The 17850-nt window shown below is 71.8% G+C and overlaps 2 protein-coding genes across 2 annotated transcripts in view; both read left to right on the top strand.

Annotated features, from left to right (window-relative positions):
- Window positions 1–4395, top strand: part of AURANDRAFT_60832 (hypothetical protein) — a gene marked incomplete at both ends in the record, with an annotated part of 9330 nt that extends 4935 nt beyond the window's left edge. Inside the window, 3 exons of the mRNA XM_009034165.1 lie at window positions 1446–1490; window positions 1555–1712; window positions 1947–4395. Coding sequence (XP_009032413.1) covers window positions 1446–1490; window positions 1555–1712; window positions 1947–4395 — 2652 coding nt within the window. The remainder of the gene's footprint in view (window positions 1–1445; window positions 1491–1554; window positions 1713–1946) is intronic.
- Window positions 4396–9103: 4708 nt separating this feature from the next.
- AURANDRAFT_13422 (hypothetical protein) lies at window positions 9104–9907 on the top strand (the record flags this gene model as incomplete). The annotated part of the gene is made up of 1 exon (XM_009034166.1): window positions 9104–9907. A coding segment is annotated over one exon (804 nt), but the record flags the coding sequence as incomplete, so codon positions are not given.
- Between the last annotated feature and the right edge of the window lie 7943 nt (window positions 9908–17850).

Genomic DNA, 17850 nt, shown 5'->3' on the forward strand with positions numbered 1-17850 from the left:
TCCCGTCGAGTCGAGCGCGAGTCGTCGTCGAGGTCGCCGTCGCCGCCGCAGGGGCCGCCGGAGCCGTCGTCGGAGCCGTCGAGGTCGAGCCAGGGCGGCGCGACGCCGCCGCGGCGGTCGTCGAGGTCCGGCAGCAGGGCGTAGGGGTTGCGGCAGAGCGCGTCGTCGTCGTCGCCGACGAGCGAGCCCGGCCCGGACGTGAAGCTCGCCGCGGACGCGTCGCTCTCCTTGCCCGGCGAGCCCCAGACGGGCGACGCGTCGGGGCTCACGTTCGGCGCGTCGTCGAAGGACGAGCTCCGCGACGGCCGCCGCGCGTCGACGGACCGGCGGAGCGCGTCCTCGAGGAGCAGCTCGTCGTCGAGCGTCACCGTGCGGCTGAGGTGGGCCCGCTTCCGGCGCGCGGGCCGCGCCGGCGCCGGGACCGGCGGCGCGTCGTCGCCGGCGGAGTCCTCGTCGGAGACCTTCTGGGCCACCGCGCGGCCCGACGCGCGGCGGCCGCGCCGCGGCCGCGCCGCGTCCGCGTCCGCGTCGGGGACGCGGCGCTTGCGGCCCCGCCGCCGCTTCGGCGAGCAGAGGGTCTGCGCCGCGGCGTCCCGCGTCCGCGCCAGGGGGCACCGCGCGCGCCCGGCGTCGCCGCCGCGGCTGCCCTCGGGGACCCAGCCGTCGGGCATCGACCGGCCCGCGGACGCGCGGTCGCTGTCCGGCGGGAGGTCCAGGGACCGGGGCCGGCCGCAGCCCGCGCTGCCGCCGGGCGGGTCGCACGGAGCGAAGCCCGAAAACGCCGGGCCGCTCCGGCCCGGCCGCGGCGTGAGCCGCTCCTTCAATGGGCGGCCCGTGAGATGGCAGTAGCCGATGGTCGTCCCGCCCTCGCGCACGCGGGCGAGGCGCACCCGCGCCCGGTACTCCAGGAAGCACACCGACATCCCGGGCCCCGGGGGGCGCCCACGCCCGGACGAATTGACAGCCCGAATTTCACGCGGACGGCTGCCACCACCTAATTTGTCCGAGGCAGGGCGAGGGGTTTTTCAACGCGTCTGACCCTGAGATTTGGTGACGTTGTCATAACAAACCGCTCGCAAACGGGTCAAAAGACCCATATCTGGCGCACAAATTTGTCGCCTCAACTCTGGCTAAAACGGCTACGAAACGGATGCGGACAAATAATCTGGTGTCAAAGTTCTAGGCTGCCCCTAACTAGCCCAAGGGGATCCGTGAAGCTCCCCTTGCCCCAGGCAGCAGGCTCCTCCTCGAGAGGCAGTGGTGCTCTCTCGACCGCCGCGTCCTCATCCGCAGGGCGGCGACCGCCGCCGCGGCGCAATAGCGATGGCGGCGATGCTCCCGGAGGGCGCCAAACTCATCGACTTCACGTGGAGCACGCGCGCGCGCCAGCGGCGTCGCCAAAAGACGCGCGCCGCGAAATCAAACCGGACGCGCCGCCGCCGCAGGTCGTCGTGTCGTCGAACAAGCTCGCGGAGATGAACCGTATGGTCGTCATCGCGCGGCGCGGCGCGGGAACGTGCGCGCGCGCCGCGGCGCGACCGGGGCTGCCCGCAGGTACATCTCGAGGTCGAGGGGAAGGACGGCGCGCGCCGCGACGTGTTCCTCGAGATGGACCGGAGCGAGCTCGACACCTTCATCGCCGGCGCCCAGGCGGCCCAGACGGAGCTCGATGCGGACAGGAGGAGCGCCGACGGCGCGGCGCTCGCCGCGCCGTGACGCCGCCGCGCGCGGCCGCGGCCGCGTAAGCTTCGTCCGAAAGTGAAAACGACGCCATCGGGAGTCGACGACGAAGGTTCGCCGCAGCCGCCGTGCCCGAGACACAGGGCCGTGTCGCGCCTCGTGTGCAGCCGACGACGCGTGCGCGTCGCGCAAGTCGTCGCGCCGGTCCCGAAAGGTCTGCATCACCGCTTCACTCGCAAACTAAATCCAAATCGGTTGCCCGCGAGCTGCCCGCCCAACGCGTCGCCTGGCGCCCCCATCACCGCCATGGGTCCCAAGAAGGAGAAGAAGAAGAAGAAGTCCAAGGCGGAGCTCGAGCAGGAGCGCATCGACCGCGAGCGGCAGGAGGAGATCGACGCCAAGGAGCGCGCGCGCAAGCTCGAGGAGCAGCGCGAGCGCGAGCGCGAGGCGGAGCAGCGGCTCAAGGAGGCGCAGAAGCAGGCGCGCGTCGAGGAGCTCGAGCTGCTCAACGTGGAGGCGCGCGAGGAGGCCGGCGTCATGGAGCGGCGGCGCGCGCGCATCGACGAGGAGCGCGCGGCCGACGAGGAGGCGCGCGCGTGGGAGAACTACCGCGCGTGCGACCCGCTGCCCGCGGGCGAGAGCGACCGCGAGCTCAACACCTACATCTCCCAGCTCTACGACGACATGACGGAAACGCGCATCCAGGCGGACCTCGGCGGCGACTTCACGCTCGACGAGGCCCTCGAGCGCGTCGCGCGGACGGAGCGCATCTCGCAGTCGCTCGAGGACCTCCGCGCGGACGCGGTGGCCCGCGGCGACGCCGCGGCGGCCCTGCGCTGCGGCCGCTTCCTCCATCGCCTGCGGGACGGCGTCGTCGCCCAGCTCGACCGCGCGACGGCCCACGTGCTCCAGCACGCGGACGACACGTCCGCGAAATCCGAGGACGCGGAGAAGAAGGAGATCTTCGTCGTCGGCAGCGACGTCGCCGCGGAGGCCGCCGCCCTGAAGCGCGAGGAGGCCAAGGCCGCCGCGGGCCTGCCCGGCCACGCGGCGGGCAAGGACGAGGAGCCCAAGGCCGGCGCCGGGTCGCCGACGAAGGCGCCCGCGGCGGTCGCGCGCGCGGCTTCCACGACGACCGTCGCCGCGGCCAAGGACGAGGCCGCCGACGTCGCCGCGGGCGCGCCCCTGCGGAGCGCGACGCGCGTCGGCGTCTGGGCGAACCTGACGATCAAGACGCTCCGCGGCCCCTTCAAGCAGCTCGGCTTCCAGGATGTGGACCTGCACGTGGACCTGCCCAAGACGCTGGGCACGCAGCGCCTCGGCGCGCGCGTCTTCCTGTTGCCCTACGAGCACGTGAGCGCGGCCTACCGCGGCGACCGGTTCGCCGAGGACGAGATCGTCGCGTCCGTCCGCGGGTCGCAGGCGGTCCCCGAGGGCGGCGCGCCGGGCGCGCTGCTCCCCGGCGACGAGATGCACCCGCTCGGCGGGTCCATCCAGCTCGAGGTCGTCGAGCTGCCGCCGCCGCCCAAGGAGATCAAGCCCAAGTGGACCATGCAGCAGCTCACGGGGCTCGCGACGTCCGTCAAGGTCGCGCACTTCCCGCCGGGCGCGGAGGTCGACACGCCCTTCGTCTACACGGGGAGCGGCGTGCCGGCGCCGAACCAGTACCTGCGCGCCCGCGTCGTCGTGCCCGAGTCCATCATCGTGCCCGCGGCGCCCGACGACGCGTCCGACTCGCCGCTCCGCGTCGCGTGGTGGGACACGTCGCGCAAGTCGTGGATCGACGGCACGACGTCGGGCGTGGAGTACAACGAGGCGAAGCGCGAGGTCGGCTTCAACCTCGCGCGGAGCGGCGTGCTCGCGCTCGTGCAGCCGCGGACGCTGGACCTGCCCTACGAGGCGTGGTCTCTAAGCCCCGCGCTGCCCGTCGCCGCGCCCTACGACAGCGAGGTCGAGGAGGCCTGCTGCCGCCTGAGCCTGGCGACGCCGCGCTTCGAGGTCGTGATCGAGGTCCGCGGCGACGGGTCCTGCACGCTCCTCGAGCCGTCGCGGGTCCCGGAGCTCGCGGGGCTGCTCGGGACCGGCGGGCGCGCCGCGCCGGCGATGAAGCCCGGCCGCCTCCTCGCGGCGCTGTCCAAGGCGGGCATCCACCTGCGGCCCGACGACGCCGACGCGGCGGCCTGCACGCGGAAGCGCGCGTCCTTCGCGCTCAAGCACGGCGACGTCGAGCGGAAGCTCTGCGAGGAGGTCGCCGCGTTGGCCGCGTCCTACGACTTCGCCGAGTGCCCCGCGGGCAAGGACCTGGGCCGCGACCGCTGCGGCCTGCGGGCCCGCGAGACGTCGACCTACGTCGGCGGCGGCGGCAACGCGCTCGACTTCATGACGGTCCTCGTCGAGCGCGACGCGGCGTCCAAGTCCGCGCGCGAGGCGCCGGGCGTCGGCGAGCTGCCCGGCGCGGCCGTCAAGTGCACGCTCGTCATGGGCGACGAGAACTACGACGAGGTCCCGCCGGGCGGCGTCGACCCGGAGACCGCGCCGCCGGCCGTCTTCGACGAGTCGCCGCTCGGCGCCGCGACGAGCCACATCTTCCTCCACCGCTGCCTCCGGGCCGTCTCCTCCGAGGAGTCCATGGACCGCGTCCGCAAGGCGCCCCTCAAGTTCCAGCAGACCGTCGAGGAGCTGCTCCACCTCACGAGGCCCTTCTCCTTCTTCTAGGGCGCCGGGCGCGGTCCCGCGCGGCGGCCGGCGCCGCTATCCCGCGGGTTTTAAAGAGAGAGCCGTCGTATAAGGGGCTCCCGTCACAGGTTGTCCTCCGCGCTTACTTCAGGGTTGCTTGCTTCTGCGTAGCGCGCGAGGGGGGAAGCTCTCAGCACCCACCGCAGGTCTGCTCGCAGGCCGCCGCGGCGCCCGGTAAGGCGCAGCGGCGGCCGGCGTTCCGCGCGACGCTGACGCAGTCGAGCTTCTTGTTCTTCTTGTTGATGTGCGACCACGCCGCGTCGTCCGCGCACGCGCCCTCGGAAGGGCACGACGCGCAGGCGCGGACGCACTCGGTCAAGGCCCGCGCGCCGGTCGCGCCCTTCTTGCGGCACCGCTTCGCCGGCTTCCTCTCGACCCACTTGCAGGTCTTCGTCGGGGCGTCTTTCCGGTACCAGGACTTGGAGTCGCGGCCCCTCTTCGTGGAGCAATCCGGCCCGTCTCCGTGGGGCCCGTCTTCGCCCGCGAAGCCGAAGGTCGTCGTCGTCGCGCTGGTGAAAGCATCCGCGTCGCCGCCGGCCGGAGCGGAGGTCGAATACACGCGCGCGTGGCCCGCGTAGCTGCCGCCGCCGCCGTTGTAGTGTGCCCCGACAGCCAGCGTCGTGCCGTCCGCGCTCAGCGACACCGACCTGCCCGACCGGTCCCACGCGGCCTCGCCGTCGATGTCGTCGCCGCGCTGAACCCACTCGTTCTTGTTGGAGTCCCACGCGAACACGCGCGCGTGGCCCGCGTCGCCGCCGGCGCCGTCGTTCAGGTACGCCCCGATGGCCAGCGCCGTGCCATCCGCGCTCAGCGACACCGAGCAGCCCGACTCGTCGCCCGCGGCATCGCCGTCGATGTCGTCGCCGCGCCGCTTCCAGGTCTCGTCGTCGGAGTTCCACGCGAACACGCGCGTGTGGCCCGCGTAGGTGCCGCCACCGCCGTTGTAGATCGCCCCGACGGCCAGCGTCGTGCCGTCCGCGCTCAGCGACACCGAGTAGCCCGAGTTGTCGCCCGCGGCCACGCCGTCGATGTCGTCGCCGCGCTGAACCCACGTCTCGTCGTCGGAGTGCCACGCGAAGACGCGCGCGTGGCCCGCGTTGAGGCCGTTGCCGTCGTTCCCGTGCGCCCCGACGGCCAGCGTCGTGCCGTCCGCACTCAGCGATACCGAGGAACCCGAGAAGTCGTTCGCGGCCTCGCCGTCGATGTCGCCGCCGCGCTGAACCCACGTCTCGTCGTCGGAGTCCCACGCGAACACGCGCGCGTGGCCCGCGTTCGAGCCGGCGCCGTCGTTCCAGGGCGCCCCGACGGCCAGCGTCGTGCCGTCCGCGCTGAGCGACACCGACAAGCCCGATTGGTCCCCCGCGGCCTCGGCGTCGATTTCGTCGCCGCGCTGCGTCCACGCCACGACCGCGGTCGTCGGCGCGGGCGTCGTCGGCGCGGGCGTCGTCGGCGCGGGCGTCGTCGGCGCGGGCGTCGTCGGCGGCGCGATGGTATACACCCGAGTGCTACCCGCGCTGTTGCCAGCGCCGTCGTTGTTGATCGCCCCGACGGCCAGCGCCGTGCCGTCCGCGCTCAGCGATACCGAGTAGCCCGACCGGTCGAGCGCGGCCTCGCCGTCGATGTCGTCGCCGCGCTGAATCCACGTCTCGTCGTCGGAGTCCCACGCGAACACGCGCGCGTGGCCCGCGTAAGAGCCGGCGTCGGCGTTCCTCCTCGCCCCGACGGCGAGCGCCGTGCCGTCCGCGCTCAGCGATACCGACCTGCCCGAGTAGTCGTACGCGGCCTCGCCGTCGATGTCGTCGCCGCGCTGAACCCACGTCTCGTCGTCGGAGTTCCACGCGAACACGCGCGCGTGGCCCCGGCTGGCGCGGTTCCCGGGCGCCCCGACGGCCAGCGTCATGCCGTCCGCACTCAGCGATACCGATATGCCCGACTGGTCGCCCGCAGCCTCGCCGTCGATGTCGTCGCCGCGCTGCTTCCAGGTCTCGTCGTCGGGGTCCCAAGCGAACACGCGCGCGTGGCCCGCGTTGGAGCCGGCGCCGTCGTTCTCGTACGCCCCGACGGCTAGCGCCGTGCCGTCCGCGCTCAGCGCCACCGAGTAGCCCGAGTAGTCGTACGCGGCCTCGCCGTCGATGTCGTCGCCGCGCTGAATCCACGTATCGTCGTTGGAGTCCCACGCGAACACGCGCGCGTGACCCGCGCGGGAGCCGGCGCCGCCGTTCCAGATCGCCCCGACGGCCAGGACGGTGCCGTCCGCACTTAGCGACACCGACCTGCCCGACTGGTCGTACGCGGCCTCGCCGTCGATGTCGTCGCCGCGCTGCTTCCACGCCACGACCGCGGTCGTCGGCGCGGGCGTCGTCGGCGCGGGCGTCGTCGGCGCGGGCGTCGTCGGCGCGTAGGTCGGCGCGGGCGTCGGAGTGACCGACGGCGCGGGCGTCGGAGTGACCGACGGCGCGGGCGCCGTCGGCGCGGGCGTCGGGCAGGTGCCGCACGCCACGGGGCAGGCGACCTTGGCCTTGACGCCGTCCTTGGACTTGACCTTGCCCTTGCAGCGCTTCGCCGGCTTCTCGCCGACCCAGGCGCAGTCCTGCTTCTTAGCTTTGCCTTTGTACCACCTCGTCGAGTCCGTGCACGTGGAGTCGAAGGAGCCGCCGCCGGCGCTGACGGCGCCGCTCTCGGAGCCGGCCTTCGCGACGACGCCGAGCGCGAGGAGCAGGAACGCTTTCCGCTTCATCTTCGCGTGAACGTGTAGCTGGTACGGCGCGAACGCCTGTGAGGAGGGCATGTGGGTCATGAAGTCGGTCGCGTAGCGCGAGGAGCGGGGCGCGGCTCGGGAGGTTCCGGGGGCGCGCGGAGCTCGGCGGCGCGACGCAGGCGGTTCCTCGTCGGCGACGCCTTCGCGAGGAACCGCGAGGCCGGGCCTCGCACGCCACCCGAGAGCCGAGGGCGTGCGCGCGCGGGCGCGCCCGCCTCGCCAAGGGCGGGCGACGAGGCCCCGGGCGCCGGCGCGGCGCGGGCACGGTTCTCTCGCCCGAGGTCGATCTTTTTGTCGAGACGCGACATCTACGGCGCCGCCGCTCTCAAATTTGTGTGGGAGGGGGCTCGGGCGCGACGCCGATCGAAGTTTCGGGGCGGAACAAGTCGCGGGGCGCCGGCGGCGCGCGTGAAGTACGAGAGGTGTCACGGGATTCCGAGCGCGACCGTCGACAGGCGAGTCGGATCTCCCACGTTCCGGCTCAAGTCAGTTTTTTGAACCCCTTGTTGCATGCGTAGACGCGTCCGCGCCGCCGGAGGCAGCAGGTCCCCTCCAGCAGCCTTCTCCGGCAGCCGAGCGAACTCCGCCGACGCCTCCGGACCTCGCGCGCGACGTCGGCCGGGCGGCCTCGACCCGGACCTCCTCGGCGAAAAAGATTTAGACATCGAAGCCGACGGACCACATAGCGACGAACGAACAAACAGAGACTCACGTTGAAGCGCCCGCGCTGTCCTACGCTACGCGGCCTGCGCTTGCCAGCCCGGCGGCGGGCTGAGCGCGACGATCGCGACCGCGTAGACCGCGAGCGACGCGACGAGGGCCGGCGCCACGGCCGCGGCCGCCGGGTAGAGGCCGACGCCGTCGAGGAAGGGCCGCGCGGCCGCGAGCGCGAGGTGCGCCGCCGCGGAGCGCCGGAGGCCCGCCTCGAGCGGCGCGACGTCGTCGGCGGCGCCGCGCGCGCGGTCCCGCAGGCAGAGGTAGGCCGCGCACGAGAGGAGGGACCAGGCGCCCGCGGCGCGCGCCGAGCGCTTGCCGAGGAGCGACGGGAGCGTCGCGAGGGGGAACGGCGCGAAGACCGCCACCCCGGCGAAGGCCGCGAAGGCCGCGGCGACGGCGCCGAGCTCCGTCGCGCGGCCGCCGGAGCCCGGCGGGGGCACGAACCGCTCGCCGAGGAGCTCGGCGAGCCACGTCGTCGGCGCGGTCCGCCGCCAGGCCGCGTACGTCGCCGCGGCGACGGCGCCGTGCGCGAGGGCGGCGCCGTAGCGCAGCGCCGGGGCGTAGACGACGGGGTGCGACCTACCAAGCGCGACGGTGACCATTTCTCGTTGTTTTCCCACCCGAAATCTCTCGAAAATCGTCACGGCCACAGGACGCTGGGTGCGACGTCCCGCGGACGACCGCGGCCGTGAACCGCGGCGCCCAGAGCACGGCGGCCGCGGACCAGGCCGACGCCGATGCCCAGGCGAGGTGCAGGCGCCGGCCGGCGACGCCGCGCCGCGCGGAACACCGGGCGAGCGTCGCGCCCACGGCGCCGATGACGGGCACCGCCGTCGCGGCCTCGGCGACGCCTATCGCGTTGTGCAGGACGCGCTCGGGCTTGTACGTCGCGAGCGCAGCGGTGGCGGTGGCCAGCCACGCCGCGCTCGACACCGCGCCGAGGACGCCGTAGGGAAGCCGCCGCTCCGGGAGCTCGCCGCCGCCCCGCATCTGCAAGCAGAGAGTTGCGCGCGCTTCCGGTCGCAGGAGCTGCGCGCGCGGCGCGCGAAAGGCTGCAGCGCACGAGCACAAGAGGAGCACGCTAGCCATCATTGCGTCCCGCTTGATATATTGAAGAATTTCAAGCAGTGCTCGTTGACTGCTCCGTTTACCCTCGTTGGCGACAACAACAGAACAAGAAGGGCTGCCCAGACGATGTCGACGTCGAGCTCGCGAGTATCCTTTTTCCCGAAGCTGGCCACCGGCGGCGTCGCCGGCATGCTCGGCGTCACGGCCGTCTTCCCCGTCGATTTATGCAAGACGCGCATGCAAAACGGCGGCGCCGGCTCCGTGCAGGCCAACACGCGCTTCTTGGACGTCTTCCGCGGCGTGCTGCGCACGGAGGGGTTCCGCGGCTTCTACCGGGGCCTCGTCCCGAACCTCGTCGGCGTCTTCCCCGAAAAGAGCATCAAGCTGGCGGCCAACGACCTCTTCCGCCACTTTGCGGCGCGCGCGACGGGCTCCCGCGACGCCGCGGCGCTGCCGATCGCGACGCAGGTGGCCTGCGGCGCCGGCGCGGCGGCGCTCCAGGTCACGGTGACGACGCCCATGGAGATGGTCAAGCTCCAGTGCCAGATGGAGGGCTTGAACGGAGGACAGGCGACGCCCGCGGGCGTCGTGTCGCGCCTCGGGCCCCGCGGGCTCTACCGGGGCTTCGGCGCGACCCTGGCGCGCGAGATCCCCTTCGGCGCCATCGTCTTGCCGCTCTACCCGATCGTGCTCGACCAGCTCTCGCGAGGCGACGACCAGCCGACCACGGCGACGTTCTTGGCGAGCGGCGTGCTCGCCGGCGGCGTCGCCGCGGGCGCGACGTGCCCCCTGGACGTTGTCAAGACGCGGCTCCAGCTCGGCGGCGGCGCCGCGGGGAGCGTCGTCCGACAGATCCTGCGCGACGACGGGCCGCGCGGCTTCTTCCGCGGCGTCGGGCCCCGCGTCGCCATCTTCAGCGGCCTCTACGGCATGATGTTCCTCAGCTACGAGTGCGCCAACGCCGTCCTGGGCATCTAGGGCGCCGCCTTCCTCCCCCGGCTGCCTGGAACACGGCACCGGGCTGTTTAACGCACGGGCACGACGGAGCAGACGCGGACGCAGTCGCCGAGCGCCGCGATGACGGTCTTGCTCGGCGCCGCGGGCATGCAGTGGCAGTACGTGTCCCGCTCGAGCGTCGGGTACGCCGTCGGCGCGGGCGACGCCGTCGGGCGGCGCGTCGACGGCGCGCGCGTCGGCGCCGCGGTCGGCGCCGCGGACGTCGGCGCCGCGGACGGCGCGGTCGGCGCGGCCGACGGCGCGGTCGTCGGCGCGGTCGTCGGCGCGGCCGTCGGCGCGACGACCGCGGCGACGTCGCCGACGGCGACGATCTCGACGACGAGGTCGAGGTCCTCCGCGGCGTCCTCGAGCGCGGCGTAGAACTCGCCCGCGGCGACGGACGCCTCGACGACGGCGGCCGTCTCGGCCGCGACGGCGGACGCGGACGCGCCGCCCGCCGTCTCGTACTCGACCGTCGCGTGGATGACGGAGAAGACGCCCGACGTCGGGAGGACCGTCGGGGCGGCCGTCGGGACGACCGTCGGGCCCGAGAGGAGCGTTCCGCCGCGCGCGCCGCGGCGCCGCGGCGCCGCCGTCGCGCGGCGGCGCGAGGCGCCGCCGCGCGCGCCGCCGGTCCTCGTCGACGTCGCCGTCGGGGCAGTTCATGCCGTCGTTCGACGACGCCTCGGCCGCGTCGCTCACGCGCGAGATCTCCGCGTCGTCCGCGTCGTCGCAGACCGGTCCCCGCGTTCCAGCACTCCGACGGCACCGTGATCGGCAGCTCGAGCTCGAAGAGCCCCGCGCCGCCGTTGGACGCGAAGAAGAGGCGCGTCGCGTCGCCGTCAACGTAGGCGAAGGCCGCGCCGAAGCCCGCCGTGTCGTCGAGCTTGTCGTCGTCGTCCGCGTCGACGTCCGACTCGAGCACCGCGTAGGCGTCCGGGTAGCCCGACGCGGCGATGCGGACGACCAAAACCTCGAAGTCGAAGCCGAGGCCGACGAGGTACGTCCCCTCGTCGTCGCCGTCGTCGATCATCTCGTCGCCGGCCTCCTCCACGACCGCGACGTCCAGGACGGTCCCCTCGAAGAGGTCCGAGGCCACGGCGAACTCGTAGTCACCGTAAAACGTCGGCTCATCAGTGTGGATGTCCGCGACCCAGTAGAAGACCTCGTCGTCCTCGTCGCCGACGTTTTTGGCGTAGTAGTAGCTCGTGCCGACGATCGCGCCGACGTTCGGCGCGTCGAGCTCCAGCGGCGTCGTCGCGCAGACCGCCACCGCGTCGTCGAAGCGGCAGAGGTAGCCGTCGAAGGAGCCCACGGCGTAGTAGCCGTAGGACCCGCCGTCGAGGAGCGCGACGGCGTTGACGTGGCCGTCGAACCAGTCGAGGTCGTAGACGAGGTCGTAGGTGCCGGAATCCGGGTCGAACTCGCGGACGGAGTAGTCGTCGGCGCCGTCGTACTTGAGCACCTGCACGGGCAGCCCGTGGTCGTCGCAGTCGAAGGAGGAGACGGTCTGGTCGGACCAGCAGATGTCGTCGTAGCACGCGTCGGCGTCGTCGAAGCCCGACGGGCAGTTGAGGCCGTCGTTCGACGACGCCTCGGCCGCGTCGCTCACGCGGTAGATCATGGCGGCATCGTCCGCGTCGCAGGCGACGTGGTCGTCGACGTCGGTCCCCGTGTTCCAGCACTCCGACGGCACCGTGATCGGCAGCGCGAGCTCGAAGAGGCCCTTGCCGCCGTTCGCCGCGAAGAACAACCGCGTCGCGCCGCCGTCGGCGTAGGCGAAGGCCGCGCCGAAGCCCGCCGTGTCGTCGGCGTAGTCGTCGTTGTCGTCGTCGACGGCGTCGACGGACGACGGGAGCACGGCGTAGGACAGCGGGTACCCGGTCTCGGCGACGCGGACGACCAAAACCTCGAAGTCGAAGCCGAGGCCGACGAGGTAGGTGCCGTGGTCGTCGCCGTCGTCGACGAGCTCCTCGTCGTCCTCCTCGAAGGCGGCGACGTCGAGCACGGACCCCTCGAAGAGGTCCGACGATACCGCGAACAAATAATCGCTGACGAAGGTCGGCGCATCGGAGTTGACGCCCGCGACCCAGTAGAAGACCTCGCCGCCGTCGTCGCCGACGTTCTTCGCGTAGTAGTAGTTCGACCTACCAAGTGCGTCGGTAACAAATGTTCATCGGTTTCCCGGTCAAAACCTCTCGAAAATCGTCGCGGCCGCGGGACGCCGAGTTCGACCCGACGATGGCGCCGACGTTCGGCGTCGACAGCTCCAGGGGCGTCGCCGCGCAGATCGACGACGCGTTGTCGAAGCGGCAGAGGTAGCCGTCGAAGGAGCCCACGGCGTAGTAGCCGTAGGACCCGCCGTCGAGGAGCGCGACCGCGTTGACGTGGCCGTCGACGTAGTCCAGGTCGTAGACGAGGGTGTAGGAACCGGAATCGAGGTCGAACTCGCGGACGGAGTACGCGTCGGCGCCGTCGTACTTGAGGACCTGCACGGGGTTCCCGTGGGCCTCGCAGTCGAAGGGGGCGACCGACAGGTCGGACCAGCAGATGTCGTCCGCGCACGCGATCCAGGACGCGGCGCCGCCGGGGCAGTTCATGCCGTCGTTCGACGTCGCCGCGGCCGCGGCCGCGAGCCGGGAGACGTAGGCGCCCTCCTCCCCGCAGACCGCGTGGGACGCCAGGTCGAAGCCCACGTTCCAGCACTCCGGCGGGACCGTCACGGGCAGCGTCAGTTCGAAGAGGCCCTCGCCCTCGTTGGACGCGAAGAACAGCCGCGTCGAGTCCTCGAGGACGTACGCGAACGCCGCGCCGAAGCCCGTGGTCCCGCGCTCGGCGCCGCCCCAGTCCACGGTGGCGTTGAGCACGGCGTAGGCGACGGGGTAGCCCACGGCGTCGATGCGCACGACCAAAACCTCGAGGCCGAAGCCGAGGCCAACGAGGTACGTGCCGCCGTCGTCGCCGTCGTCGACCAACTCGTCGCCGGCCTCCTCGATGACCGCGACGTCGAGGACCGAGCCCTCGAAGAGCTCGGAGGACACGGCGACGCGGGTGACTTCGTTGAACGTCGGCGCGTCCGTGTGGACGTTCGCGACCCAGTAGAAGGCCTCGCCGCCGCGGTCGCCGACGTTCTTCGCGTAGTAGTAGCTCGTGCCGACGATCGCGCCGACGTTCGGCGTCGACAGCTCCAGGGGCGTCGCCGCGCAGATCGACGACGCGTTGTCGAAGCGGCAGAGGTAGCCGTCGAAGGAGCCCACGGCGTAGTAGCCGTAGGACCCGCCGTCGAGGAGCGCGACCGCGTTGACGTGGCCGTCGAACCAGCCGAGGTCGTAGACGAGGTCGTAGGCGCCGGTCGTGAGGCTGAACTCGCGCACGGAGTAGGTCGCCGCCCCCTCGTACCGGAGGACCTGCACGGGCTCGCCGTGGGACGCGCAGTCGAAGGGCGCGACGGAATCGTCGGCCCAGCAGACGTCGTCCGCGCAGAGCGCGAGCCACGCGCCCGCGCCGTCGGGGCAGTTCATGCCGTCGTTGCTCGTCGCGACGACGGCGTCCGCGACGCGCCAGATGCGCGCCGCGTCGCCGCCGCAGGCCGTGTGGTTGGCGACGTCGAAGCCCGCGTTCCAGCACTCCGCCGGCACCGCGACGGGCAGCATGAGCTCGAAGAGGCCCTGGCCCTCGTTGGACGCGAAGAAGAGGCGCGTGCCGCCCGCCACGTAGGCGAAGGCGGCGCCGAAGCCCGTCGCCGCGGCCGTCGCGTCGTAGCCGTCCCAGTCCACGGTCGCGTTGACCACCGCGTACGCGTCCGCCAAACCGTCGGCCGCGACGCGGACGACGAGCACCTCGAAGCCGAAGCCCAGACCGACGAGGTAGGTCCCCGCGTCCCCGTCGACGACGAGGTCGTCTTCGTCCTCCTCCACGGCGGCCAGGTCCAGCACCGTCCCCTGGAAGAGTTCGGGCGACACCGCGAAGCGCGCGGCGTCCACGAATTCCGGATCGTCCGTGTTCACGTCCTTGACGACGTAGACGGCCTCGTCGCCGTCGTCGCCGAGGTTCTTCGCGTAGTAGAAGTCGTTGCCGACGATGGCGCCGACGTTCGGCGACGCGAGCGCGAGGGGCGTCGCGGAGCAGATCGCCGACGCGTTGTCGAAGCGGCAGAGGTAGCCCCCGAAGGACCCGAGGGCGTAGTAGCCGCTCGCGCCGCCGTCGTAGAGCGCCACGGCGTTGACGTGGCCGTCGAAGTAGTCGATGTCGTAGAGCAGGTCGTAGGCGCCGTCCGCGAGGCTGAACTCGCGGACGGAGTACGTCGCCGCGCCCTCGTACTTGAGCACCTGGATGGGCTCGTAGTGGGTCTCGCAGTCGAAGGGCGCGACGGAGCGGTCGGCCCAGTAGACGCGGTCCTCGACGAGGGCGCTCGGCGGGCGCGTGCGCTCGTACTCGGCGCAGGCGACGTCCGCGACCCGGGCGACGCTCACGTTGAGCGTCGCCGCGAGCGCCCGCGCGTAGACGAGCGACTCGTTGGCGGAGACGAAGGACGCGCAGCCGCTCGCGTCCCTCGTGAGCGCGACGTCGACGGTGAGGATCTCGAACGTCGGCCGGGACGTCGTGGGCCCGAGCGACAGGGCGGCCGTCGTCGGCGTCGACGACGGCGCCGGCGAGGGCGCGGACGTCGCCGCGGCGCAGGTGCAGCACGTGCCCGGGCAGTCGTAGAGCACGCTGAGCGTGCCCGTGCCGGAGCCGTAGCCGACCGCCGAGACGACCAAATCCTCCGTCGCACGGTCGACGTAGACGTACTCGTTGAAGTAGGACGAGCTCCCGACGACGTCGTAGCTGCTCCCGTCGTAGTACGGACCGACCGTGATGTCCTCGTCGCAGCCGTCGACGCAGAAATCGAAGGTCATGCCGGCGTAGGTGTACTCCGTCAACGAGTTCGCCCAGTTCGTGGCCGTGCTGTAGTCCAGAAGCACGACGCCGTCGGAGGTTTCCAATTTCAGGTCGATGTCCGCCGTCGCGTCCAGCTGGATCCAGGTGCGCCGCTGGCTCGCCGGGATCGCGAAGACTTCTTGCGTCTCGCCTTCGACGACGTCGACGGCGTACGCCGTCACGGCGTCGGTGTAGACGCAAAAGACCGGGTCGACGGTGCACGTCGTGGGCGCGATCGACGGCGCGGCCGACGGCGACGCGGTCGTCGGGAACAGCGACGGCGCGGCCGACGGCGGGGCTGTCGTGGGGGACAGGGATGGGACGGCCGTCGTCGGCGTCGTCGTCGGCCCCGCGGTCGTCGGCGCCGCCGTCGTCGGGGTCGCGGAGGGCGCCGGCGATGGCGCGAACGTCGCCGCGGCGCAGGTGCAGCACGTGCCCGGGCAGTCGTAGAGCACGCTGAGCGTGCCCGTGCCGGAGCCGTAGCCGACCGCCGAGACGACCAGATCCTCCGTCGCGCGGTCGACGTAGACGTACTCGTTGTAGTAGGACGCGTCTCCGGTGACGTTGTAGCTGCTCCCGTCGTAGTACGGTCCCACGGTGATGTCCTCGTCGCAGCCGTCGACGCAGAAATCGAAGGTCATGCCGGCGTAGGTGTACTCCGTCAACGAATTCGCCCAGTTTGTGCCCGTGCTGTAGTCCAGAAGCACGACGCCGCCGGAAGTCTCCAATTTCAAGTCGATGTCCGCCGTCGCGTCCAGCTGGATCCAGGTGCGCCGCTGGCTCGCCGGGATCGCGAAGACTTCTTGCGTCTCGCCTTGGACGACGTCGATGGCGTACGCCGTCACGGCGTCGGTGTAGACGCAAAAGACCGGGTCTACGGTGCACGTCGTCGGCGCGACCGACGGCGTGGTCGACGGCGCCGGCGTCGTCGGGAACAGCGACGGCGCGGCCGACGGCGGGGCTGTCGTCGGCGTCGTCGTCGGCCCCGCGGTCGTCGGCGCCGCCGTCGTCGGGGTCGCGGAGGGCGCCGGCGATGGCGCGAACGTCGCCGCGGCGCAGGTGCAGCACGTGCCCGGGCAGTCGTAGAGCACGCTGAGCGTGCCCGTGCCGGAGCCGTAGCCGACCGCCGAGACGACCAGATCCTCCGTCGCGCGGTCGACGTAGACGTACTCGTTGTAGTAGGACGCGTCTCCGGTGACGTTGTAGCTGCTCCCGTCGTAGTACGGTCCCACGGTGATGTCCTCGTCGCAGCCGTCGACGCAGAAATCGAAGGTCATGCCGGCGTAGGTGTACTCCGTCAACGAATTCGCCCAGTTTGTGCCCGTGCTGTAGTCCAGAAGCACGACGCCGCCGGAAGTCTCCAATTTCAAGTCGATGTCCGCCGTCGCGTCCAGCTGGATCCAGGTGCGCCGCTGGCTCGCCGGGATCGCGAAGACTTCTTGCGTCTCGCCTTGGACGACGTCGATGGCGTACGCCGTCACGGCGTCGGTGTAGACGCAAAAGACCGGGTCTACGGTGCACGTCGTCGGCGCGACCGACGGCGTGGTCGACGGCGCCGGCGTCGTCGGGAACAGCGACGGCGCGGCCGACGGCGGGGCTGTCGTCGGCGTCGTCGTCGGCCCCGCGGTCGTCGGCGCCGCCGTCGTCGGGGTCGCGGAGGGCGCCGGCGATGGCGCGAACGTCGCCGCGGCGCAGGTGCAGCACGTGCCCGGGCAGTCGTAGAGCACGCTGAGCGTGCCCGTGCCGGAGCCGTAGCCGACCGCCGAGACGACCAGATCCTCCGTCGCGCGGTCGACGTAGACGTACTCGTTGTAGTAGGACGCGTCTCCGGTGACGTTGTAGCTGCTCCCGTCGTAGTACGGTCCCACGGTGATGTCCTCGCCGCAGCCGTCGACGCAGAAATCGAAGGTCATGCCGGCGTAGGTGTACTCCGTCAACGAATTCGCCCAGTTTGTGCCCGTGCTGTAGTCCAGAAGCACGACGCCGCCGGAAGTCTCCAATTTCAAGTCGATGTCCGCCGTCGCGTCCAGCTGGATCCAGGTGCGCCGCTGGCTCGCCGGGATCGCGAAGACTTCTTGCGTCTCGCCTTGGACGACGTCGATGGCGTACGCCGTCACGGCGTCGGTGTAGACGCAAAAGACCGGGTCTACGGTGCACGTCGTCGGCGCGACCGACGGCGTGGTCGACGGCGGCTGCGATGCACTCGGCGCGGCCGTCGGCGCGGGCGTCGCGGTCGGCGCGTCCGTCAAGTAGGACGGCGCCGCCGTGGACGTGGGCGCTGCCGTCGGCGCCGTCGCGCCGGCCCGCGCGGCCAAAAATGCGCACCAGTAGCGCCAGCGGCGCGGTGCCATTGCGGCGGCGACGGCTCAGGCGAAGGCCTGCTTCACCGAGAGCAAGCGCTGCCCATTTTTTTGAACGTCAAAAGGATGCGTGCACATCTCGTGCAGTTCAACTGAAACATTACCACCTTGAGGCACCGCGATGGCCCGCGCCAAGCATCTCTGAGCGTCTGCTAACCCGCATCGCGTCGCGCCGGCGCGCCCCCCTTCGCGACCATGAACAACATGGCGCAGGTGCAGAAGCTCAACGAGCGCGAGCTCGAGCTCGGCATCTCCGCGGAGGCGTCGTGGCACGCCAAGTACAAGGACAGCGCCTGGGTCTACGTCGGGGGCCTCTCGACGGACCTGAGCGAGGGCGACATCATCTGCGTGCTGAGCCAGTGGGGCGAGATCGAGGACTTCAACTACCCGCGCGACAAGAAGACGGGCAAGCCGCGCGGCTGGTGCTGGGCCAAGTACGAGGACCAGCGGAGCACGATCTTAGCAGTGGACAACGGCAACGGCGCGTCGCTCCTGAGCCGCACGCTCCGCGTGGACCACTGCGAGAAGTACAAGCTGCCGCCCGAGCTCCGGGACCGCGACGACGCCCAGGAGGCCGAGGCCGCGGGCCACTACGGGCCCGCCGACGCGCCGAAA

The sequence above is a fragment of the Aureococcus anophagefferens genome (genome assembly GCF_000186865.1).
Source record: "Aureococcus anophagefferens unplaced genomic scaffold AURANscaffold_1, whole genome shotgun sequence".
Classification (NCBI taxonomy): Eukaryota; class Pelagophyceae; order Pelagomonadales; family Pelagomonadaceae; genus Aureococcus; species Aureococcus anophagefferens.